Source organism: Botrytis deweyae, assembly GCF_014898535.1.
Source record: "Botrytis deweyae strain B1 chromosome Unknown BDEW_026, whole genome shotgun sequence".
NCBI lineage: Eukaryota > Fungi > Ascomycota > Leotiomycetes > Helotiales > Sclerotiniaceae > Botrytis > Botrytis deweyae.
The window spans coordinates 28,841-53,449 of record NW_024066233.1 but is presented as its reverse complement, the minus strand read 5'-3'; the positions used below and the strand labels follow the sequence as shown (position 1 = coordinate 53,449).

Below are 24,609 nucleotides of genomic sequence, written 5' to 3'. Positions count from 1 at the left end.
ACAGTATCACATATGATAGAAAATTCAACCAATGATCCAACTTTCACGAGGATTGTAAAATATGGCTAATCAAAAGTTCGGACTCAACAATACGCGAACTCTTTTCTGGTGTTACCCTACGGTACAAATCCGTGCTCTAACATATTCGTATTAGTCGGTACGGAGGTACAGTCAGCCCGCGAGGGAACGGAAAAGATGTATAGTAGGTAGGTAGCGGATGAGCCGAATAGGGATGCTACCTCTCCTTTATTCCGGCCAACATTTATTGGGTCGGCTCGGCTAGTCATATGTGATATCACTCGCATTAATTCAAAAAGATGGTGAAAAACTGGCAATACATACAAAGAACAGGTTTCTATCTTGCCGATTATTGCGATGAAAAAACAAACATAATTTATTGCGTTTGTTAGATTAATATGATAAAAGTCCTGGACCAACAAAAAGCCAGCGCATCATATTTTCGTTGCCCTGCCATCCTAGGTAATACCTAGGCATCATCCGATATCAGGGGCCCCGAACTCGGTAGTAGGATACCCTGCAAGTATTAATACTAACCAGTACCAAGAGACTACTTTTCGTTATCCTGTCAAATATGCAGCAAGAAGAAATTTGGTTGGGATAGTTTCTAAAACCATTAAAGTTTTCTTACTTGTCAATTCAAGCGATAATTGACTGCAGTTTCTATTTTGGCTAGCTACATATTCATCCCCGTGCACTCTTACTGAGGCCGATTTGAATCATTTGGCCAAAACCCCAAAAATAGATTTTTGCCTAATAAAAAAAGAAATTTTAGAATCTATATAATATATTTATAGAAATCTTATAAAAACAAATAGAATTCAACCTTATTAAAAATCTTTTATAAAAGAAATTATATCATTAAATAACCCTTAGAGCTAACTTTATTTATATATTTTTAGAATTCATTTCGAAATTTTCTATAGGAAGTGTATTAATTTTGAAATTCTATTTTCAAATAGTTTTTTTTATAATACATAGACCACTTGATAATAAGTAAAATAAGCTTAATAAGAATTCTTTATCTCAAACTTATCTTACTTAAATCAGATGACTAATATAGCTTTAATTAATTTCTATAATATTAAAGAAAAAAACATTTAATTCAGTACACAACCCTAAAGAAGTTTATAAAATAAAAAGAAAAATAATAAAGTTATTAATTAGAATCTAAGGAATCAATTAGTATAATTACTTTTAAATTATCTTGAAATTTGAAATAGATATCTAATATATTATAATTCTAATTATTTTAATTATATTTGTTTTATATTAATATTTTAATATTAGGTATTATGATTAATCAAGTTTTAATTAATCAAGCTAATCTTTTTAATAATATAGAATTTCTTAGATTTAGTATATAACTTTAAAGAAATTGATAAAATAAAAAAGAAAAAGATCCTTTTATTAATTAGAATTTAAGAAATTGATTAATATATTTCTTTTTTAATTATTTCAAAAATTGAAATTTTTATTCAATATAATAATATTCAAAGAATAAAAAGCCTAATATTGAAATTGAAATTGATTCGAATATTATTATATTAAACATAAATTTCAATTTTTGAAATAATTAAAAAAGAAATATATCAATCGATTCCTTGAATTCTAATTAATAGTTATATTTCTTTTTTTTTTATTTTATCAATTCCTTTAAGGTTGTGTACTGAATTGAATACTTTTTTCGGTATAAAAGCACACCACTAAATTCTAAATACATTTTTAGCTTAAGCGAAAATCTATTTTTGGGGTTTTGGCCAAATGATTCAAATCGGCCTCAGTAACTCTGCATGCTGGAAACGTACTAGATCCATTCTGGAGTAAAAGATGTGATACGTTGTGCATTTTCATCACTGTCATCAAGAGCACAGATATTACATGATTTAAACATCTCAAGAAGTGTAATTTCATGTATATACCTACTCTTTCCTCAGGTATCTCGGCTTGTTTGTGCGGGGTTTGCCGAGAACCTTCATGTAAAATTACACGCGATCACAAATCCGACAATTTGGTACCATTGGCCAACCGGCTTGAGCACGGCTTACTGCTGCACCATGTGGTTAGAAACATTGTGCATTATCTCACTACACTGCGCTCTTCCCGTATGGTTCCAGAGAGAATTTCCTGCATACTTGGTAAACCTGTCAATGCCAGTAACACATTCATGGGGCAATGCATGCTCGAACGGAAGGAAACGATAGTCTAAAATATCGCCACTGCAACTGGAGACTGAAGTCAGTGGCTCCAATATGCAGTAGTCGTTAAGAGATACTTCCACATGCAATTGACTACTGGATGAGAAGATGCTAACAGAGGTCAAAGATCCCCCCGAAATCTAGGGTTCTTACATATGGATTTATCAGCCTCTGCAGTATTTGTGGTGTATCCAACCACCACTCTCTTAGAAGTAGCCATCCGCCACACACTTGGTCTGCGTTCCTTGCCAGCTTCATGGTATCCCTGGAAGACGTCGTTGGGACTGCTGATATCAGTTTTCTCCTCTCACAGCCATAGCATGTGTGATTGTCCGGGAAAACCATTTCACTCTCCCAGAACAGAGTTACATTGACTATGGAAGCCCTTCGAAGATGTAGTATAATCTTGGCGGACTCAATCTTTCATCTATAAAAAAGAGACAGAAGCGTTGTGAAAGTATATCCTTATATCTTTTTCTTCTTTTTCCGCTTGAAGTACCTGTTCACAATACTATTTCTATCCTTCCAAAGACTCTGCTCGGAAATCTCTCATCCGGAAACTTTTTAGATAAAGTATAACGCCAAATATATTACAGCTTCCATACTGATAATTCGCTTGCGAACCTAAGCAAAATGTGTCAAACGTATATCGAAAAGTGCTTTGTATGCAGCGCACCCACTGGGACTAAAGTGGTCACGAATTGTAAAAATAAACCCCACTGTGTGATGTCAACATCAGAAGTGGTGTCAAAAGGTGCTTGTGCATTACACAAAAATACCGATAGCAAGTTGGAGCTCTTTCCTTAAAGTTCATTTGTAAGTGATTCCCATGATGGCGTCTCACAAATCGTTAAGACTAACTATTCGAAAATAATACCAAGATGGTTGGCGCCGATCAAGAGTGTAAGTGATTCTCAATTTCGTATTTGGCCAGAGACCCAGATGTTGCATCTGAATGAGTATGGCTATTTATTGCAGCTACCAACTTCATGCACTAAGCTTCCTTGTTCATGTCAGCCATTCATACTATACAAGTACTCATGACTTTCGATTTGAGGTCTAACGGCGCGAATTTCAGGGCCGCGTAATTTCTCGCTACCTCGGCAATAATTCGTGTGTAACATAACGTATTTCGGTCCTCATACCGGGTTTGGGGCTGTCTAGTCTACCTAGTCTACCGGCTGTCATCATCGGCGTGGCGCATAGTGTGGGGACTCAGGACTCAAAACCGATCTCCGATATACTTTCATCGTGTAACCTCCCATCATGGACGCAGTACCCGGGGTGGCTCTATTTTTATTCAAAAAAAAGGTCTAGTGTAATGAGTCTGTGGCTACTTTCTGTTCCTGTATCTAGTTTTGATTGCCGACGGGAGATTTGCAATCCTCTTCGAGGACATTGGTCTTGGGACATACAAATGACGAAATTTTCATGATGAATTATGAAGTCTAAATCATGCATGAAAAGCCATTGTTCTGAACAATTGCATTCTTTAGGAGTTAAGCCATAACATAATGTTCGGAATCTCCCCACTGGTCAAATGGGAATGTTTCTTGAAAGTTCGACGCAGTGGTCGGCGTGCATAAACTAGGCTAGAAAGAGGGTAAGCTGCCAGGGAATTCTGTACCGATGTCAAAATCCCTGTGCGTACCATCCCATCTTGTAGCGGAACCCTCTCCACAATTTTCTTCGTCCACATATAGCAGCACACTTCCAACGGGTTTCCTTCTTGACAAGTTACCTCCGACGCGAGAAAATGAAATTCCCCGAACCTGTGAGAATCTGCATTCAACAACAATAAAGTATGAGATGAAGACACCAATTTCTAAGCTCGCAGGTTTCTAGTATCGCTGGCCTTGCGAGTAGTACATGCAGGAACCCCCTGCTCTTCAGGTGTTCTATGGAGTGCCACTCACTATAGTGGAGACGAACAACCCTCGCTCGCTTCAAGCACTGCTACCTGAAGCTACTTCTGTAGTAGTTGAATGTATCACAAGAAGATTACTATTCACAAGTCTACCAATGAAAATATAGAGGAGCGGAGAGGTGATGTTGGCTTGTTGAAATGCTTGGAACCTTGCCTATATATATCAACATCCTCTAAGTCTAGCAGTGGCCCTGTTACATTTCGGAAACATGGTCCATTTTAATGGAAGATAGCCTACAAGTTCTTGCTTTACGCCGACAAACTGCGTCCACCGGCTAATTTGAACTAATCAACATGGGTCACCGAGATGCATCTCATACTTCACAAAGTACATACATCAGATCTACGGTCTATATCCTGCCGAAGTCGCGGGGCTACCGACTGCGGCTCCCGAAGGTGCATGAGTTTGCAACTTGTGATAGCACACTAAATTCAATAGGCAACTGTCCCGCAAGCTCCCATCTTATAATGATCCAATCAAGAACTAAGAGTCAAGATTCCCATCGACTTTTTTCGATTTGAATCAAACGGGGGGTTTCTTGCTGAATCGGGAGCATTTGATGCAGACATTTAATCACCAAGCGGGTGAGACGTGAAGTATAGCGTCCTCGTCAATTAATGTATTTTTGCTCTGAAGAGACATCTTTTCTTGGCATTCGGATCCGGGAAGAAGCTCCTATCCGATGAGCCATTGAATGTTATGTAGTGACATCGAAATGTGGTTGATAGATCGTCAAGATCGTCAATGATGTGTCGTTGTGTTGTGACCGTCGATGCCGGCTATTAAGCTACGCTATGCGATCGAAGTCTCCGCAATAGAAGGATGAACTAAAATTTCTTACACTAAGCATTACTTTTAAACCAAAATAGTTCCAAATTCGGTCGAGGCAACTCCTGTTTGAAAGTGTTGTTGGGTAACTGGTAAGAAAATATGATGGCTATATACTGAGGCCAATTTGAATCTATCGTAGGTCATGAGCTAGTATATGGGTATATGGTATATATAGTATATAAGAGGGATTAGACTAGTATTAGTCTATTATGGGAAGCTGGCTCGTATTAACAACTAAATAGCTTATGAAACACGTGATTTTCATGAAACAGTATATGATATTCCTTATTTCTTATTCTATATTCGAGGGGGAAAGGCCTTATTTTATGCTTTTTTCCTACCAATCTAGCTTTCCACCATCGTAGATCTCTTCCTTTTCCGGCCATTCCATTAGATACAGCTCTTCTTTCTTATTCCTTATTCGATTTTACTATGGTTACGTCAACCTAGCTACGTATGAGTTGAAAGAGCTAATAAAGAATCGGTTTTCCGGCCGTTCTGGGCTAAGGGCCTTAAGCGACTATCACGTGATATAATCATGTGACTTGGTCAGGTGACTTGGTCAGGTGATCCTGTGATTCGTTCCCATTATACTATATGAATATAGAACTATATATATATATATATATATAAAAAGATGTATTATTATATTATTTTTATATAAAAACAATAGAATCATTTGGTCAAAACCCCAAAAATAGATTTTCGTTTAAGCTAAAAACATATTTAAAACTTAGTAGTATACTTTTATACCAAAAAAATATTCAATTTAGTATACAACCTTAAAGGAATTAATAAAATAGAAAGAAAAGAAATATAATTATTAATTAGAACTCAAGATATCGATTAATATATTTCTTTTTGAATCATCTCAAAAATTAAAATTTATATTCAATATAATAATATTTGAGAAATAAAAGATTGAATTCTGAAAGTTAATTATTATTCAAATTTATTAGAATACTTTTAAATTGAATATAAATTTCAATTTTTGAAATAATTCAGAAAGAAATACATCAATCGATGTCTTAAGTTCTAATTAATAATTATACTTCTTTTCTTTTCATTTTATCAATTCCTTTAAGATTGTATATTAAATTGAATACTTTTTTTATATAAAAGTATATCATTAAATTCTAAATATATTTTTAGCTTAAACGAAAATCTATTTTTGGGGTTTTAATTAAATGATTCAAATCAGCCTCAGTATATAGCAAGTTGTAGTCCTAGTAAAAAAACAAGTTTAATTGCTTTGGTCACCAGGCGGGCACTGCTTGAAATAATTACTATACTATTAAAGTGGGATTGACCGTAACTTCAGTTATATTCTCGATATCCCCCAATCTTCAACATCTTCAATCATCGAACAGCTTCTATTCATGAAACCTCATTCCAAAATGATATAAAACTGTCCAGAACTTTGAAGGGACCTCTGTTCACTCAATTGAGAAGAAGGCCTTTGTTTCGATCCTTAGGTGAACCTTGCGAGGTTGCGGGTGCTTTTAACACACTTCTCCTGCACTTGAATCAACACCTTGGGATAGCCAAATACTCATAACTCCTTCCACGCCGAGTACTCTCCCCAAAAGCTCTCGTATCGTGTCGATCTCGATATGAACAAAACGAAAAGTCTCGAAAAAATTACTTTCGACAATGGCGGCAATTATTTATTCAATAGAACTAATGTATCGATCATAACTTCATCATTGGAGTAAATCGATCACAAATTACACAACAAATGACTTGCATGTTCTAGGCTCTGCTGCAGTCATTTGAAATGCAACGTGATAGGTCGCTTGCTTCAATGCTTGCTTCAATGCTTGCATGGCTTCAGCGTACTCATGTTCCTATTCACTCTTTTGCATTTTCTTCGATCCAATCCCAATACATGCAGAAGTATCTCTCAAGATTACCAATATAACTATGATAGTTTAGTTCACTCCCATGGCAGTATGGCACAGTGTATGGAGGAATGTATTTTATCCGTCGATCGACCTTCCATTAACCTTTGGAATTATACCAATTCGTTCGCTGCGTTACATCATCGTTTCTTTCAGTTGAAAAGATTTCTGTACCCTTCAGGCTTCGTGCTGCGACTATCCAATCAAGAAGACCAACTCTTCAGTTGAAGTCGCGAACTTCACAGGGAGGACTAGAGTTTTGCTGTCTTACTACAGTCTACAGGCTCGTTGAAATCAAATTAGATGGTGTGCCTGCAATGCAATGCAATGCAAGCTATCTTTCCTTTAATGAAACCTTCCCCGCTTCAGAAAACGACAGAATCTTACTTGTTCAATGATGAGCAAGATAATTGCCATCATTCAGAGCATATCTCCCCGATGTTTCTTGGCTAATCTGACAAACGAGTATTAATACTCAACGATCACTCAAGGTTGTATTGTGAAGAACGTAAAGGTAGGCACTTATGGAACAAAGCTAATTTTTGATAGGTGCCTCTATTTCTTATGGATAAGAGACGTACATGATACGAATATCAGCACCAAGATGTTGATCGTTATTTACATGACTACTACAAATACGAAAGAAGAATGGGCCATTGACAGTAAGACAGTGATGCGAACATTTGGCTCGGGTGCGGCTGGATTTTGAAGTTGAAACTGCCAATGTGACTACCACAAGTACCGAGGACAATGCAAGCATAACATTTGTGAGTAACTCACCTATTTCCTTCGGGTATACTGACTGATCATAGACCCTTGCACCTTTGCGACATTGAGTAGAGTCGTGCCAGCTTCTAGTCATCAGTTGCATTTCAAATAAGCATGTTTAGTAAGAACTTGACGATCGTTGCATGGGGACGGGCGTTGAGAATGGTCTTGTGGGCAATAGATTTTCACATCCACAAGGGGGCCTATGAACATAGCTGGACTATGTGACTGAATTTTATCTACAATCGATTACCCACTAAAACTTGGTATAGGGTGTGGGATTGAAGATGAAGAGTTCCTCGAAAAGTGATGAGTTGTTTACTCAAGTGCTTGCAAGCTTCGGGATATACCATGAGTATAGGCTTGTCTGTTGATGCCTCATGTTATTAACATTCATAATATTAACGTCCTACCCATGGTTTTCATGCCGAAGCAGGCGATCAACCAGCGATCTATGATATACTTCGTATCAAAGAATACCATCAATCACACCTATACCCCAAAATATCATCAATCTCTTCCCATGATCTCATCGCCCTTTTCTGGGACCCCATATTTTGCAAGTGAAGTGAGCAACATCACATGCCGAGACACTGATTCCTACAACACCGTCTATGCAATCACTTTAAGCTGCCGGCATAACCTCTATCAAGCGTTGGTTCCATTGTTTCCATACCCTGGTAAGCCATCCCGTTCAATAGACCCTCAGACGCCGAGAATTTAGGGCACGGATCCATGTTCCTGGTTCGTGTCTTTCATCTCGGAAGACACCAACATGTTTGTTGATTTAGGCGACCAAAATAATCACATCCCCCTATCGCATTCATTGACTTCCCCGTTCAAAATAAATCAGAAAGACGTTTTGTACATCACCGGCGATATGCACTTTGATCTCCAAGACATAACATGATGAACCGTAGAAATAGAATGTTCACCATCGTAGATTTCCTTTTTCAGTTCAACATCCCCAATCTGGGACGTTCTCCGAGTTCATGATATGTTGTTAAGAAGGGCGCTTTGTGAAATGGAGGGGCTTCGTATTAATTTCCCTAACGGCCATATCATGTCTCTTTTTGTGACATTTAAGTATCAATACAAGTATCCATAAGTGACCAAGAGTATCCCCTCACATAGATGTATAATTCTTTTTCGATTTTAGCACCAGCAGAAGCAATGACAAGCGCTTAGGACTCCTGTATTGTTAGTGTAACACAAAATAGATAGGGGGAAGAGATGAGTTTCGCTTAGATGAATGGGGCGCACGAGGCGTGTGGAGAACATTGTTTTGGGGGAGAATCAAGGTGGCTTGTATGGGGAGGAAATCATGACATCAGATGATTTGGTTGGTTCGTATAATTATCTCTTGGGAATTCGGATTGGGGGGATATTGATGAGTGCTTTTGAATATGGGATGGTGAATTGTGGTTGAGTCGATTGAGTGGGGGTTGTGTAAACTGCCGGTTCTTAAAAATGTGTACGACGTACGATGCGATAGAAGGAATTGTCTGTAATCAGCTGTGTGCAATATTTATATTTTAAAATTTTGACACAATCCGGACTCTACTTCAATCTGTACTTTATTAAAGATATGAGAATCGTAGATACCGACGGGCTCCGTTGGGGTTCGAAGAGCACACGTTACGATAATTCGGTGTGAGTGTCTAATGGTACTGGTGTTTCGGCTTGCCACTTCGTACTTGCTTGAGCCAGGCCAGGGTATCAAGAGCAAGAGAGCAAACTGCCCATCACGCTTTCGCTCCTCCTCTTCAATTCTGACTCAAGTACAACGGCAAGCTGTTTCCTCTTGATATTTCGAGCGACTAGACAGCTTAATATACTAATGGGTTAAACCTTTACCTCCGGAAAGGGAAAGTAGATAGCCACTGAGGAGAGCTTGTTGATGAAACTTACTGACGAGAATCCGTTTGTGAATTATTCCATCCAGATTGAGGGATTCATGATCAAACTTGCCCTGCGTTGTCTACAAACTCGAGCATTAAATAGGTTCTACATCTCATGAACAAACAAACAACTAGGGAATGTTTGGGTACCTAGGGTCATCATACTAGATCTAAACTTCTTGATCTATCCCTTTCATCTAATTGCAGACAATGCCCAATTTCGTTTGTCAGACACGCGGTCGGCATCACTGTAGGCCTTAGATATAACGCTGTAAACATCCACTCTGTAGCACCAAGTTCTCGATGCAATACCGCCACCAATCAATTAATCTAAGCTCCACTGCACAATGCCGAGAACAACAATCGAAAAGTACAGTCATTGGGTCAAAAGGGTGACGAGAGACTGTTGTTTTGATACTGCAAACAAATCTCAAAAGGTAGGTAGACACCCGACTAATACTACCTACATACATACTTCCAATGGCATGGCATGGCATGGCATCTTCTTAATGAGAGAAAACTTTCCCACGGGTTTTAAAGGGCAAAGAAGTAGAAAGACATTTGAACATACAAGCACACCATAGTACACTTCTTCCCTCTCTTCAATGTGTAGGAGAAAAAAACATCAATAACATAACATCACGTACCAAGGATATTTCTGCAGCGGATTGAAGTTATTCCCACTTCTCTGTTACCCACGCAATGCAATCAATCATTCAAGTGGTAATACACTAATAAGGACGAAAAGTACGGAGTACATACAGCCCTAGCGTCAATCTCCCCACTCCCCACTGTCGCGTCTCCAGCGTTCATACTTACTCAAAAAAAGTTTCGTACGCGATCAATTAAATATTAAATCGATATTAATTTCAATATTACTTGTGCTCGACTTCACATTGACTTGAGTCTAGATATTTTGATCTTCATCTAGCAATATTAATAACTCATAAACTCATCATGACGACCATGATGGATGCCTTTGTTCGTCGGTTCCAACTGTTAACAGAGCAAAGAGAAACTGGCGATGAATTAATTAAGGTGTGTTGGTTCGCCGTCGATGCTGTGATGTGATTGCTATGCCGGAATCCAATTGTCTATGCTAACTCCTATTACCATCAGGATCTTTTGATGTATGTCGAAACGGTCGAAAACGGTCTGCGACACGAAAATGAGCGTCTTAAAAAAGAATTGAACGATGCACATCTGGATCTGGATGATTCGAGAAAATCGAGAAGAGAATTGCAAATACATTGGAATTTGACCAGCCAACATTTAGAACGAGCTATCAACGAAAATAGTATTCTGCAGGTACGACGGAATGAGCTTGATGAGAGCCGGCTTCATTTACTGATGCGTTGCAAAAACAGAATCGAAATCCCTACATAATAGCGCTAGTTGATGCCGATGGCATGATTGTCAGTTGCACATCCCCATATCTCGTCCGAATCATCGCTGATAAGTGCTACTACATAGTTCAATCAGGATCTCATAAATCAAGGGCTCGAAGGAGGTAAAAAGGCAGCCAACCTCCTCAGAGCATCAATACTCGAACAATGTAGTGGACCTCAAACCGAGGAGATTGAAATCATGGCAAAAGTCTGCGGAAATTACACCGGATTATCGAAAGCCTTGATGAGAGACGGCACACTTGAAAGTTTCGAAAAATTTAAAGAATTTACTCTAGGATTCACCCAAGGAAAAGCACATTTCGATTTTATAGATGTTGGTCATGGCAAAGAAAGGGCAGATTCAAAGATTAAAGGTTCGTATAGCCTTGCCACGATTTACAGTCACTTCGGACCAGGCCATCATTGTACTGACTTCTACAAGAATGTATTAGATGGCATCTAAGAAATTGGAATTGCAAACAGCTATTACTTGGTATATCATTCGATAGCGGATACGCGCCATTTCTCGACGAAGTAATTACGCAGGACGATCGAAATAGAATTACAATAATGGAAGGACCTCCAATAGTCCGCGAGCTCTCTGCAGTTGGCCTCCGAACTCTCAAATTCGAACATATATTCCGCTCTCAAAAATTGATAGATCGCACAACAGAATTCAGTCAGGCATCTGTTCCATCAACCTGGGCAGGTGTCACGTCGATTCCTCCACCCACACCACCTACCACTGTAGCATCTCCTGCGTTGGGTAAAACCACTTCAACGGCAGTTAAGAAACCAGATGTAACAAGTAATGTTTTTGCTCGGCTCGGCTGGGTTCCGGGGCCGAGAGGACTGGATCCTCCAATACATGTCAAGAAAGATGTATTGGAAGCGGTAAAACGACGTACAAATTCGAATAAATTATGTAACAACCATTATTTACGAGGGCCTTGCTCTAAAGGCGATGAATGTTGCTTTGAGCACGACCACAAAGCTACAGAGGAGGAAATAAAAGCCATTGCTTATCTAACACGTCAAAATCCTTGTGTCAATGGCCAAGATTGCGATAACGAGGAATGCATTTATGGGCATCATTGCCCAAGTGTGGTAATCCCCAGCGTTGGGCCTAAGGAACCTACATGTATGGCATTTGCTTGCAAGTTCTACAAGGAAGATCACCCCCCAGGAACTGTCATCAAGCATCCCAAAAAGGAGTACGTTGAACGATATTAACCATCTTTCAATCTACCTTTCGGTCCAATTCCCTTTACACCATCACATTTGGTTGCTTCTTGCTCGAGGACCTCAAGAGTTCACTGTTCTATGGATGGATGGATTTCTGATTTGCCGATGGATACAATTCTTGATGGTCACAAAAAATAGTTATTAATATGATCTGGAAAGGTCAATTTTTAATCGCGGTGGGGTAATTTAGCTTGGAATAGTGAAGGAGACTACAGACATTCTTGCTTCAGTATACTCACCACTCTTTAATATAAATTTTGCTAGCTCTCTAGGTTACAACTGAAATCGTTTTATTATGACTACCTACTTGAACATTGCTGTCCTTACTTGAGTGTATTGCACTGCGTTCACAAACATGCATTAGTGACACATGGTCGAGTAAGAGATGAGCGTTATCACTCTTTTCTCATCTGGGAGCCACATGCATCGTTAGATACCTAGATATCTAAACTCTAGCCATTTGTTTCCCAAATCATCTCAACTTGTATACGTATCTTTAGTTTGCATCACACTCCACAAGAACTGATCTTTGTCTTTTTCTCTTCTCAATTCTGTACATCGACTTACCTATCTTAAACTCAAGCTAGGATTCCAGCCCACCTTATTTATTTCGATTCTCTCCGCTCTTGGATTTTCATCTCTGGATCGCGTCGTCTGTACCCCCTCTTTTCATATACATTATGCATACATAGGTATTGATTGAAATCTAGTGACGCTTGTGTGGGGGGGAGATGAAGTTCAAGTTTGAAAAATGTGTGGAGTGCTTGAAAGATGTGTTGAGAGCTTAAGGGTGGGAGGTTTATAAGTTACGTTACTTGGAGGTACCTAGGTGGTGTTTGTAGATGTGTGGAAAGTGGTGAGGATGGTGTGTGTAGTTGTTGTCGTTGTTGTTGTGGTGGTGGTGGTGGTGGGGTTTGAGTTATGTATTTTTATTACGATTTTTGGGTTGGTAGGATGGGTAGGTGGGTTTTGGGGGGTTGAGATTGAGGTTTGTTCAAGGCTATCGTGGTTGCGGATTTATAGATGGGTGATTGGGAGATGAGTGTTGAGATGATTGGGAAGCGAGGGGGTGGGGAGGGTAGTATAATGGGTTTCGTTTGTGTTTGGATGACATCTGGAGGGAGGAGAGAATGTTGCAGGGCAGTTGGTGTCTTTGATATTGGGCTATTATTTGTAGAAGAATGTTGGAATGGAGAGTAAAGAAAGAAGGATGAAAGATGATGGAAAGAGATATTGGGTCGTGTAAATGGAATGGAGAGGATATAAACAGGGCAGCAATATTGATATAAAAGAGTGGTACCATTCATGGAATTTCATCAGTTGGGAAATTTAGAAGAGAGAAAAGTAGAAGGGGAAGACTGTGAATGTGAATCTAGTACTGACGGCTCTTGCTGAATTTCCATACTAATTCGTAGATATTCAATTTCATTCTCAAAATTCTAACTGGGAAGTACCTTCAACCCGACAGCTTATAGAATTCTCATTCTACGAAAACCTCACACTCTCAACTGATTCGTCTCAGCAACAGCACAGCGTAGCACAACATATTAAAGTCTTCTCTTCCCAATCATACCTCCACATCTCCCTCGATCATCTGAATCTCTTCGAAGTAGTTACTCCCTCTCCCCCAAACTTCCTCTTTCCTATCTCTTTCTTCACAAACCTCTCACACAAATCCTATTACCAAATACTAATTTTGCAACCTCAACTCCAATACCTTTACACCCAGCTCTAGCAATACATATCACCACATCCTCTATCATCAATCTACTCACAAACCGCCATTCCACCTCCTCCCCCCAACAAACCTACATCCCCAACCCATCCACCCGCGCGCAAAGCGCTTACCCTCGTGCTTCGCAGTACAATACAGTAAGACAAATCCCCAGAGATCCAACTACCAGCTAGCAACTACGCGATTAACGCAAAAGATGATTATACACCACCTGAGTAAATAATACATAATACATAATACACATCTCCCAACTACATTCAGCAAACCACACCAAACCAAATCATGTATTTTCCAATCCCCATCAATAAGATTTTCTCAATCGGGAAGTAGGTACTTTCCCGTTCGCACATAATGGGTTAGAACTTAGATTTGTGGTTCACTAGATAGAGATGGAAAGGAATGCATGATCGTGGAATTGTGATTCTGCGAGGGGTTGGGTGGTGGGGATGTATGTGTAGTGTTAGGGGGAGGGGGGAGGTAAGAGAGGGAAGTGGAGTATTTAGGATTCTAGGTGGTGATGTGATGGGATGTGATGGGATGAGATGGGAGGATGATATTGGAGAAAATACGAGTCCTGAATACGAGTACTTATTTGGGAATTGGATGAGAGAATCTAGATAGAGGAAGGGGAATGACAGAGAGGATTTTGGAAAAATGTATCAGTATCAGGGGGAATTATGGGTGGATGATGAAACTTTTACTGCTTGAAGGGGTTTAAGTTGAGAAGAGAATTATTGTTACAGATACATATAGATACAAGGCAGCTAGCTACCTACTCAGAATCGTTTCCCAGATTCTCGAGAAAACCAACCAACCAAATAAACCGCCCCCTTTCCCCCCCAAAGAGAGTGCATACATGTATAAACAACCCCTCCAAATATCTCCCCTCCCTCCTCCCAAACCACCCAAACCCCCCAAACCCCCCAAACCTCCCATCCCTGAAACCTCAACCAACCAATCAACCAATCAACCTGTCAAAGATCCAAAAACACCGTTACAATGCATACCAACATTTCCCTTCCACACATCTCCCAAAATCAACAGTTGGAGGCGTCACTACACTACACAACCAACCAAACCCCACACTCAAGACCCCTCTTACCCTCTTTCACTCCCTGCACGAACACCTCACACACACAGCACGACACGGGACGGGACGAGACTTCTATATTACTATTCGGAGATAATTATATTTTCGTAACGCCGTGAGAACGCTGTATGTATGTAGGTATGTATGTACGATGCAGAAGGGGAGATAGATAGGTAGATAGATAGGTAGATAGATAGGATGAGAAGGGAGCAATGCAATGCAACGTAGCTTCCATAGGTACGCTATGGATGCTATCTATATTGGAATATTTACGACATGGCATGATATAGTCACTGACGATCCACTCCAGCAGAAGGAGCCTTCCATCCAGACAACCACGAGCGCATATTCAATGCATGGATCACCAATCGGGCCGTCAAGGGACCTGGGAATTCTGCACACGGTATGCAGAACGGGCTATGGTTGTAAGACAGTACGCCCGATGATGCAGAGCTCCGTGGAGAAGATAATGAGACGTAGGGATACTGAAGATTCAACTTTGATGCGATGCTTTTGGTTAAGTGCTTGTTTTTACACTGCGTGAATAGGGGTTCGTGGATGAGGAAATGCATTTATTCCATTTTGGATGTAGTTTCTCGAGTAGGATTAGCTTGTAATATTTGAGGTCTGATGAACGATGGAAAACTTCCTTCTTAGGTTACCTCCCTCTTAATAAAGGGCTGATTTGAGAGCAATAACGTCATTGATGTATCAATATAGTAGATAGGAAGAAGTAAAATAATTTAAACGCGATGTAGATCCAAAAGAAAAATGGTGCAGGATCTGTGGAAAAAAATTCACACTTGAAGTAGAATATATTAGCATGGAGAATATATCTTTAGCTTGGTAAATTTGAGTAGATTTATTGGAGTTATACAACTAATCTGATTCTGACCCATCGGAATCATTCTGATTGAACTCTTGAATTTCATCCTCAGTGGCTACACCCAAGCCTGCAGCACTCATGAGTCTGTCTTTCTTCTTGTTTGCTATAACGACAAACATTCTTAGTAACCATCTCTCAAAAATTCAGTAGGGGTGCGAAGAACTTACTCCCTGGGTCAACATCAAACTCCTCTTGAACTTCACAGTCTTGTAACTCTGATCTATCCCCAATCACACTGCCCTTTCCTAGCACGCAATCCGTTAATGTGCATGATGATCCTACAGTAACTCCATCCATCAATACACAACGAGTTAATCTTGCTCCAGTTTTGATTTGACAATTTGCACCGATGACGCATTCCTTGATAATGCATTTCTCCTCGACAATTACATTTTCGGCCAAAAGACAATCTGGTCGTACCGTAGTCTTCTGTGCGATTCCTTCTGGCCAAGCTATTTTGCTGTTATGGGCGAAAGGAGAAGCGGCATCACGACCAACTTGATCGATAGCTTCAATTTTGGCGAGCTGAAGGGATACATTCAAGAGAATAGGGGCGGTATCTACTCGTCGTATAATTGGCGGAGATACTTCTGCTGTGGGCTTTGAAGGATGAATGTATGCTAGAATTGGAGGAATGGCCAAGTTTGATTCATGGCTAGCGTTCGAACTGTCTGATGATTTCCTTGATGAAGGATTCTCAAGTTTAGAGGTCCAGGTTGAACTCAGATTGCCGTAATCGATATCATCACTTGCTGGGCCATTGTCAAGCATATTGTCGTCGGATTCATCGGGTCTTTTTTTCTCAAAAATATCCCGCAAGCCCAATTTATCACCTAAACCTTGTTGCCATCCCGCTTTAGACCACCATCCAATAACATCTTCACCAATGTTGTCCATGTGCTCGTTTGCGCTGATCATATCAAGTACCCAGGCCGGGAAAATATAGATATGCGCATCTCGATGGGAACTAAGCATTCGAATACGGGAATGGCTGCGTACCAGGGCATGACGAATTGGTAGCCCTTTTTTGTCTTCAACTATATCCTTTAAGGTATCTGTAGGGACAGAGTAGAGCAAATTTGAGACGTGAGGAATCAAAGATGATTTCGAAGGTGGTACAGATGTAGCGGCGAGGGGCGAGATTGCAATGAAATCGGTTTCTTCGCCCTTGATTGGCGTTTCGCTCTTGGTTTCGTACCACACTCCAAGTCCACCACGTCTTCCGCCTCGTTCACCACCAAGTGCCATTTTTGGGCCCTCGTGATCTCCTCCCGTTGCTCCACCCAAACCTCCTTCCTTTACCATCCATGATTCTATCAAAGATTCGCCGCCGAGCTCACAAACCAAATCACAAGGAAGCACTATGAAATCACCCTTGATGATGTTCCGTACTTCAGGTAATCGAAAGATTTGTGCAGTACCTGTGGTTTGATCTAACTCTTCGGGTGCTAATAAATCAGGTTTTGGCAATGGCAAACTTGTCAAATGTGGATTGGTAGCCAATGCTGTTTTAATAGCTTCCTCTGAAGAAGGTGGTGTAATGAGAGTGATATCTGAATAAGTGTTAGTATCCTGAGAACCTTAAATCTCTACATTTACAGTAGCCTTAGGGCCCTTGATCGGACCACTCTATTCAACGTCACACTCAAAGCTATTCATTCATAGGAGTTTTTGAGACTTTAATGATAAGTACAGAGGCATGAATTCACTTACTGGTAACTCCCATTCGATAACAGAAATCGATAGGGTACCAAACCATGGGTCGATTTGCTATGGGTATTAAAGCCTTTGGGTTCTTATCTGGATTGGAGGTAAAAGTAGGGAAAGACGATCCTGGTCCACAAAGAATTATGGCCTGGAAGCCAGGCGCTGGCATGGCGTGAGGCATTGTCGGTTATTTCTTTTGCGTAAAAAATGGTATTCCAGTCGAAATAAGTATGATATAAAAAGCCGATGTGGTGGACGGAAGAGGAATCCAGTTCACAAAAATCCCGTACTTTATACTAGAGTATGGTATCCAACTTAAATTGAGCGACTGATACGGTGGTAAATCCTTGGAGAGAAATTGCACCCGATGTGTTCTGAAAGAAAAGTGTGGTTATTTCGCGATTGCGTTGGTAGCTGTACTCTTTGCAATTCATGAAAAATGTCGGAACTAGCATCACATGAGTCACACACTCACGTGATTTGGTCGTTTAATGCCCGATAGTCTCATCCAGTTTGAAAGTCATGACCGAATCAATGTATGTTGAATTTATTCGTCGGTCTTCTACTTCAAAAAGAAACATTTTCTAATGCTTGCCCGGTGCAGAAGTCGATGTGTACCCCGAAACAGTTCAAGATTACTTCCCGTTGAAAAATCTACATAATGGATAAAAACATATCGATTGGCATTTCATCAATTACAAGCTGGGAATCTAGATCTTTCATTTTTGCATAGATAAACCAAGTGGTATAATGTCGAAACAACAGGACATTTCAGACAAATCCAACATCTAATGACATTCCGATACTTCAAAGGAAGCAAAATGGAAACCCTCAAGTACCATCAAGTGGATGGTATACCAGCTAGCTATAGTGACATTTGAAGAGTGCACTTTGTAGCCACGATCTATATGCATATACTGGAGAATTTGAATGGCACTGGTCTGAAAAATAACAGGTTTATTTCAATTAAGCTTCATTGCACGGTGAACATTTCGAGGATCAATGTCTTTAATTCCTACACTTGGATATTATATACAAAAGCTTGTGAAGCCAATCTCATCAATCTCATCAATCTGATCAATCGTTAAATCTTGACCATCTCTCCTTACTCTCTCACACTCTCTCCTCCCTAGCTCGATCGACTCCATTCACTCTCCACAATCCACCCCCTATCCCTAACCTCTCCCCAACCCTCTCCTCCCCTCCACCACCAACTCTTCCTCACCCCCCAGCAACGCCAGGTCCCAGGCAACGAAAAGTCATCATCATCATCATCTCTCACTCTCACTCATCAGCATCACCCAGAAGCAGTGTAATACCGGGGACACCTCCATCACTCCCACCTGACAAGCAGATGTTCGCAACAGACACGACAAAAAATTCTGCAAACTAAAAGCCTTTCTGACGAAAGGATCCACATAGTTAAACATGGATAGAACAGATACTACACTTGATCTAAGCAAAATTCAAAGAGATGCTAAATCGATGAGGAGAGAAAAGTTGGAATGCGGGCGTGGGAGAGACTTTATATAGTTTTTGGAGGGGAGGTTGTTTGGGGAGGATGATTGCTGCAAATGATGCAAACATGGCTGGATTGGGGGTGTGAGTCTGGAGTGAGTCAGCTGGAATGGGGCGGTTGCCTAGATACGGTGTGGCGATGTAACATAAATAACCAACAGCAATCAAAGTTGAAAGTACCAGTCACTGGATCAGGAACGAGAATCTTGTTCAATACCTAGGCGGTATTCAACAGAATGATGATTTTGTGCATTCAATAAGAAGATATCCATCATACATAAAATTCGCGAGTCAGATCATGAGAAACATCCTGTGACCTCAACGCTCCCAATCCGGTATCAATCATTCATCCAAAAATCCCTAATGTAGATCAAAGGTACTAGGTATATAAGAAAAGGAAAAAGACGCCCCATATCTGCCTAGTCGCTTGCCTGCCTATTCCACTCCAAGAACCTTTCTAGCCCAAAAGTCTCCGATGCGATTACCCTCTATGACAACCACGCCTCTTCCAAGACCAACTCTATCTTCTCTCTCCCACCATTGTTCTCTTTTTCTTGAAACTTGACTCTCCGCTTCGGATTCGCTATCTGCGAGTCCACCATGGCCTCCATCGGCGCCTACGATCAGAACTACGTCTTCTCTAAACCAACTTTGTAGATGGTTGATTACCGATCCGTTATCTCCTGCGAGAGATTCTTGTAGGTATATGAATTCAGGTGCGAGATGTCGGAGGATATGAACGTGGCCAGTTGGAGTAGTGAATGGTAGGACCATAGTCTCTTTTTCCACCAACCCTAATGCTTCGTTGTAGATTGGACCGAACGCAAGTGGAGCCGAGGGCCTTGGAGGAAACATCGGAGTTCTTTACATCTGTTAGTTGGCGACCTTCACAATTGAAAAGATATATGCTTACAACTGTCTATCACTTTCTTCCCCGGGTGTATGAACATCTCCAGGGCTGATGTTCGAAAACGAGGAACTGAGAGATCCACCCGGTCTTCCACCAGCAGCGTCTAGTGGATGCTCGGTTAATCCTGGTGCATATATTAAAACAAATAGTCGTATCTTAGAGAAGTCGGTTTTGCGAGGAAGATGAGAGAGGATTGACTACAGAAGCAATTAGTAATTATTGGCGAATCAACAGAACCACATTAACAAACCGCATATTCATGATGATAGCCCGCTTCGGAAGCAGTGTCATCGTCGTGTGATTCTGCAGACACTACGATGGCGACCGTCTTCCTTTTCCCGTTACTGACTGGTGTTCGAGGTGCTGCGGAAACTCCTGCAGCGCTTTCAGAGCGTAGTTCGATTGGCCCTGAGACTGGGGCCGGCGTTGTAGTTGTAGTGATGGGTGGACTTGGAGCGGCGTTTCTTCGTATAACTGACTCCTCCTGCCATGTTCTATGATCGTCGAAACCATGCTTGTCTTCCTCTCGGATTGAGGAGAGAGCACTTCCCACAACACCACCTACAGCAGCGGCTCCTGCCGCAAGACTTCTACTTGCACTATTGATAAATTGCTGCGGACTAGGTGTTCTTTGTAATGCGCCTGACATTTGAGCTATGTAACCTTGGGATTCTTCAGAGCGTGGAGGGTGTGATGGTTGTTGATCCGTTGTGCCGAATGAAGCTTCCCCCGGTCGCATATCGCCTGCGTACGAAGGAGGACCTGTTCGAAAACTGCCATCGGGATTTCTTTCACCATATTCTGGTCTTGGAGGTTGAAGAGGTCGATTCTCATCGTCGTCGTCGTCGTCTTCATCACTTCGTGTGCTCCATATCCATGCTACTACACCCACTGCGGCTGCAGTAACGGTGAAAGCTAGTGGTAACCAGTAAGAGATATTTCCTCGACGCGCCTGTGCGCCTCTGCGATCGTATGGGGATGACATTTAGGATTGAAATCGCATCTCATTCTCCATTGATTAAATCCCCAGAAATAGTAATAAATCGTAAATCATTAATTCATAAAAACTCGAAGTGTGCTGCTCATTCAATTGTGGAGATGAAGCATTGATCAACAAATCCCGAGGGAGATTGGAGAGGCTGGGAGGCTTATGCTGCGTTTGACCTGAGTTTTAGCCCTGTCAGTTTCTACATCCTCGGTTTGGTGCTGGCTCATTTCTTTGTTTGTTTGTTGTCCATGTGCCTGACCACTTTTTGTTAGTGTCACGTGAGTGTGCAAATGAACAACGTCCAAGCATCTTTCGACCTGGGATGAATTTTGATATTGAGATACAAAACTATGCGAATGACTCTTATAACAAGAGAATGGTCCTTAGATGCCTCTTCTAAGTACAAAATATGAGGCACACCAAAATCGGTTCGTTTTGAGAGCTTAATACAATACTTATTGTTCCAGACTTTACGATATTCTGATCAGATATTTGAGCATACCATCGAGATGTTCTCATGATTTTGGGTTGTAAGAGGGAAGATGGAGGATATGGATGGCCTGTGGTATCTGGTCTGCTAAAGGGAGCATTTGGTTGGTCTAACAGAATTATTCCATGAACTCTGCGCCGCCCGTATAAATCTAGAACTCGATCAGGACAATTTGATACATCACTTACCAAGATTCCTCCTCTTGTACAATTCCGAAGAAGTTTGAGTCGTAAAGCTGTACTTTTTGAACTGCCGCACACTGCGTTTAGAATTTGTTCTGCAACCTGCCTTCACTTGTTGGCCTGCCATTTTCCATTGGAGTCAAGCCCCATTAAAGCGCACAATCTAGCATCTGCTAGCCTCGTCCTCGCTTTCTTGAACCGATCAATCTTTCGTACACGCCCAATCGCTTTAAGTTCCTCATAGTTGTAGAAGATAACCATCTGTAGACCGATCCTACCCTGAATATCCAATTCCAGACAGCCATGCCGTGCCGTGCCACTCACCCATCCACTGTTACTTTCGATTTCCCCGCGTTTTCGAATTAGCTCGAGTACCACCCGCGCCACGGTTACTCGTGCTGCGCATGCCCGAAAGTATGCGAACCCGCTGCTAAGAGATCCAATTTAGTACTATTGTGCTTTACCATCTTGTGGTATGTGCATCTAGCTTCGGAGTTGCACACTTTCTGACAGTATGAGAACTTGCTAATGTGAAATCCATTCAATGACATTAGCCTCTGAATCTAGCTCAGTATTATTGAGCCGCTCTGAAACAACTCGCCATTGAACCTTGTATTCATCGATGCCCTCCTCAATGCTTCTTTCCAAGTACACACGTGCGACCAATCCATTCTTACACTGAAATACAGCTGTAACGGGGTTTCCAATCCCACTTGTATATTGAACAACTTGTATTGCCAAGTCGATACCCTCATGTATAATCGTTGATGCCGTCGTCCAAGTGCCCGACCCACTGGCACAGGTTCAGATTGATAGATGGGTTTTCATTGTCGCACCTTATATCCTTCCCTCCTTTTGTATACCAGTATTGATTCTCGTGATGTGTAAATGTCTCGTAAACACATTCGAAATGATATTCGTAAGAGTATTCGATCCTTCAACAGCTCTGCGACAAACCTGCGACAAGAATACCGCGTGCGCCTCTGTACCCAAACCCATCATTTCTTCGTATTTTCTTTCCATAGTGCAAATTCCCTTCTAATAGACATCTCCCAAAATTCCCGCATATATCTCCCTTGTAATTCTTCGCAGTTTGTCGACGTTCTTCGAAACTTGTAATTTTGTGTTTGGGCGAAGAAGAAAATGGCATGCGACATTCTCTCAAATCCAGCCGACGAAAACGAGACTGCCACCTCCAAATCCAGGTACTTCCAGCATCTGATCTTAGAAACGTACCAAACTTTGGCAGATGATTTATAAATACCCTCTTAATCATCTCCCAGAATTTGAAAACAATCCTGCGCTCGGAACCTCTTGTGCGGTCGAAGCAAATCGCACGATGCACATTTCGCCAAATCTCGACGAAGTTAGGAAGCCCCCCAACCTGCCCCTCAAAATATCTCCCAAACCTGATCTTAGAAGTTTACCAAACTTTCATATAATACTCTCACATACCTCAATAACACATCCCCCAAATTTTATCCACATCCCACAAGCCGTTTTCCCCAAATCTCCAAATGAATACTTTTGTCAAAATCTCCAACCAATCACAACGCTCCATTTCCCTCCTCCACGTGACATTTCTGCCCGACAAAGCGTTTTGTTGCACGTCTGTGGGTGCTTCCAAATATGGGGCTTTTTTTCGACACGACGAAATTTTTACACCTTTCGAAAGCTCTCAATTGCGCGAGTTTGGGAAAACTATCAGAATCGAAATACGCTAAGGATTGGTGGTGGTGTCGACGTTTGCGTTTTTCTTACTTTTTGGTGGTGAACTTGCGAGCGGGAATTTGCGGACGGCGTGGGCGAATTTTGCTCGGTGTCTTTTGTCCCGGGAAGGGATTTGCTGAGCGAGGGATGGGATGAGAGGTGGGAGGGATCACTTTCACTTGATTCACTCTTCACTTGGGAGGGTTGGAGTTTGGTTGCACGTCTGAATTTTTAGTTTATGCGGTCTTTGGCCTAAGGGTTTTTGTGTGTGAAATTCCTCATAGGAGGAATTGATGCGCCAGCTTTTGACTTCAAATAGAATGTTCAGATACGTATAATTTTATATTCATCTAATCTGGTTACGTCGGCGCTCAACTATGGACTAGAAAGCTCACAAGTCAACAACGCTCAGTACAGGAAACCTTTGGTTGCGCATCCACAATTCCACTTGATACGCTTCATTTATTCGCGCTACTACCATCGGATTTCAACAACCGCAACTTCATGCACTGATTTTAATACCTTCACATAAGAATCTTTAAGAACTGTACTCGCATTGGCTATGGTTCAACATTCATCTAGTTAAAAATAAGTCTTCTATTGAGGAACCTGAAAGGGAATACTATTCACAGTAAGAGAAGCTTTGTTGCATGTCTACAATCCAGTAGTAAATTTCTCTGGTCCTACCAATAATTTAACAAACACTCCATCTACCAGGTGAGGTGGTGCTTCATGTGCTGACATTACGTTCTTCATATACAAAAAGTTACAATGTTTTGAAAGTATGATGGATGCATAGATAGGTCATATCAAACCTCACTTCGATGCATATACGTACTAGTCAAGTCGTTGCTGGGTGATCGACCAGTGAATACCTCTTAGCGCGGAAAATGCCTTTCCGTCGCGCGCCTGTACCCAAAATGAGCACTTCCATTGGCTTGTTTTGTTTACAAAAATTAATTCGATAACATGGGATGTCCCAAATTTATATCAGACGAGAGCCGCATTGGGGACCGCGTCAAATTCTTACGTCATTATTTCACAAAAATGCCGAGGCTCGGCAGGATTATCAATCTTCCAGGTCACGTTTATCACGTGAAACGACCATTCCGGGGTTCTACCGATCTGTTGCACGTCTGTGGTCAAAATTGAGCCCCATACAAAAAATGGTAACTTTCGCAATTAATGGAATTGTAACTTTTTTAAACTTGGAGG

At 41.1% G+C, this 24,609-nt stretch overlaps 3 protein-coding genes across 3 annotated transcripts; 1 reads left to right on the top strand and 2 right to left on the bottom strand.

The window, feature by feature from the left end:
• The first annotated feature begins 10,393 nt into the window (after positions 1–10,393).
• EAE98_009100 (uncharacterized protein) lies at positions 10,394–12,460 on the top strand. Its single transcript, XM_038956721.1, has 5 exons — positions 10,394–10,583; positions 10,665–10,853; positions 10,913–10,960; positions 11,019–11,307; positions 11,376–12,460. The coding sequence occupies exons 1-5, from the start codon at positions 10,503–10,505 to the stop codon at positions 12,164–12,166; spliced, it is 1,398 nt and encodes a 465-aa protein (XP_038806787.1). The 5' UTR covers positions 10,394–10,502; the 3' UTR covers positions 12,167–12,460.
• Positions 12,461–15,834: 3,374 nt separating this feature from the next.
• EAE98_009099 (uncharacterized protein) lies at positions 15,835–18,109 on the bottom strand. Its single transcript, XM_038956720.1, has 3 exons — positions 17,603–18,109; positions 16,057–17,442; positions 15,835–15,992 (listed from the first exon to the last, which is right to left on the bottom strand). Exons 1-3 carry the CDS (start codon positions 17,775–17,777, stop codon positions 15,883–15,885), a joined length of 1,671 nt encoding a protein of 556 aa, XP_038806786.1. The 5' UTR covers positions 17,778–18,109; the 3' UTR covers positions 15,835–15,882.
• A 1,440-nt stretch (positions 18,110–19,549) lies between these two features.
• Positions 19,550–21,009, bottom strand: EAE98_009098 (uncharacterized protein; the record flags this gene model as incomplete). The annotated part of the gene is made up of 3 exons (XM_038956719.1): positions 19,550–19,976; positions 20,028–20,221; positions 20,275–21,009. 3 exons carry the CDS (start codon positions 21,007–21,009, stop codon positions 19,550–19,552), a joined length of 1,356 nt encoding a protein of 451 aa, XP_038806785.1.
• Between the last annotated feature and the right edge of the window lie 3,600 nt (positions 21,010–24,609).

Bases quoted from the DNA above. Each gene is read 5' to 3' on its own strand.
- EAE98_009099 (XM_038956720.1), bottom strand. From the start codon at position 17,777: ATGCCTCACGCCATGCCAGCGCCTGGCTTCCAGGCCATAATTCTTTGT. The intron at 17,443-17,602 runs GTAAGTGAATTC...ACACTTATTCAG, and splicing joins TTATCGAATGGGAGTTACCA to ATATCACTCTCATTACACCA. The intron at 15,993-16,056 runs GTAAGTTCTTCG...TTGTCGTTATAG, and splicing joins GTTTGATGTTGACCCAGGGA to CAAACAAGAAGAAAGACAGA.
- EAE98_009100 (XM_038956721.1), top strand. From the start codon at position 10,503: ATGACGACCATGATGGATGCCTTTGTTCGTCGGTTCCAACTGTTAACA. The intron at 10,854-10,912 runs GTACGACGGAAT...TTGCAAAAACAG, and splicing joins ACGAAAATAGTATTCTGCAG to AATCGAAATCCCTACATAAT. The intron at 11,308-11,375 runs GTTCGTATAGCC...GACTTCTACAAG, and splicing joins GGCAGATTCAAAGATTAAAG to AATGTATTAGATGGCATCTA.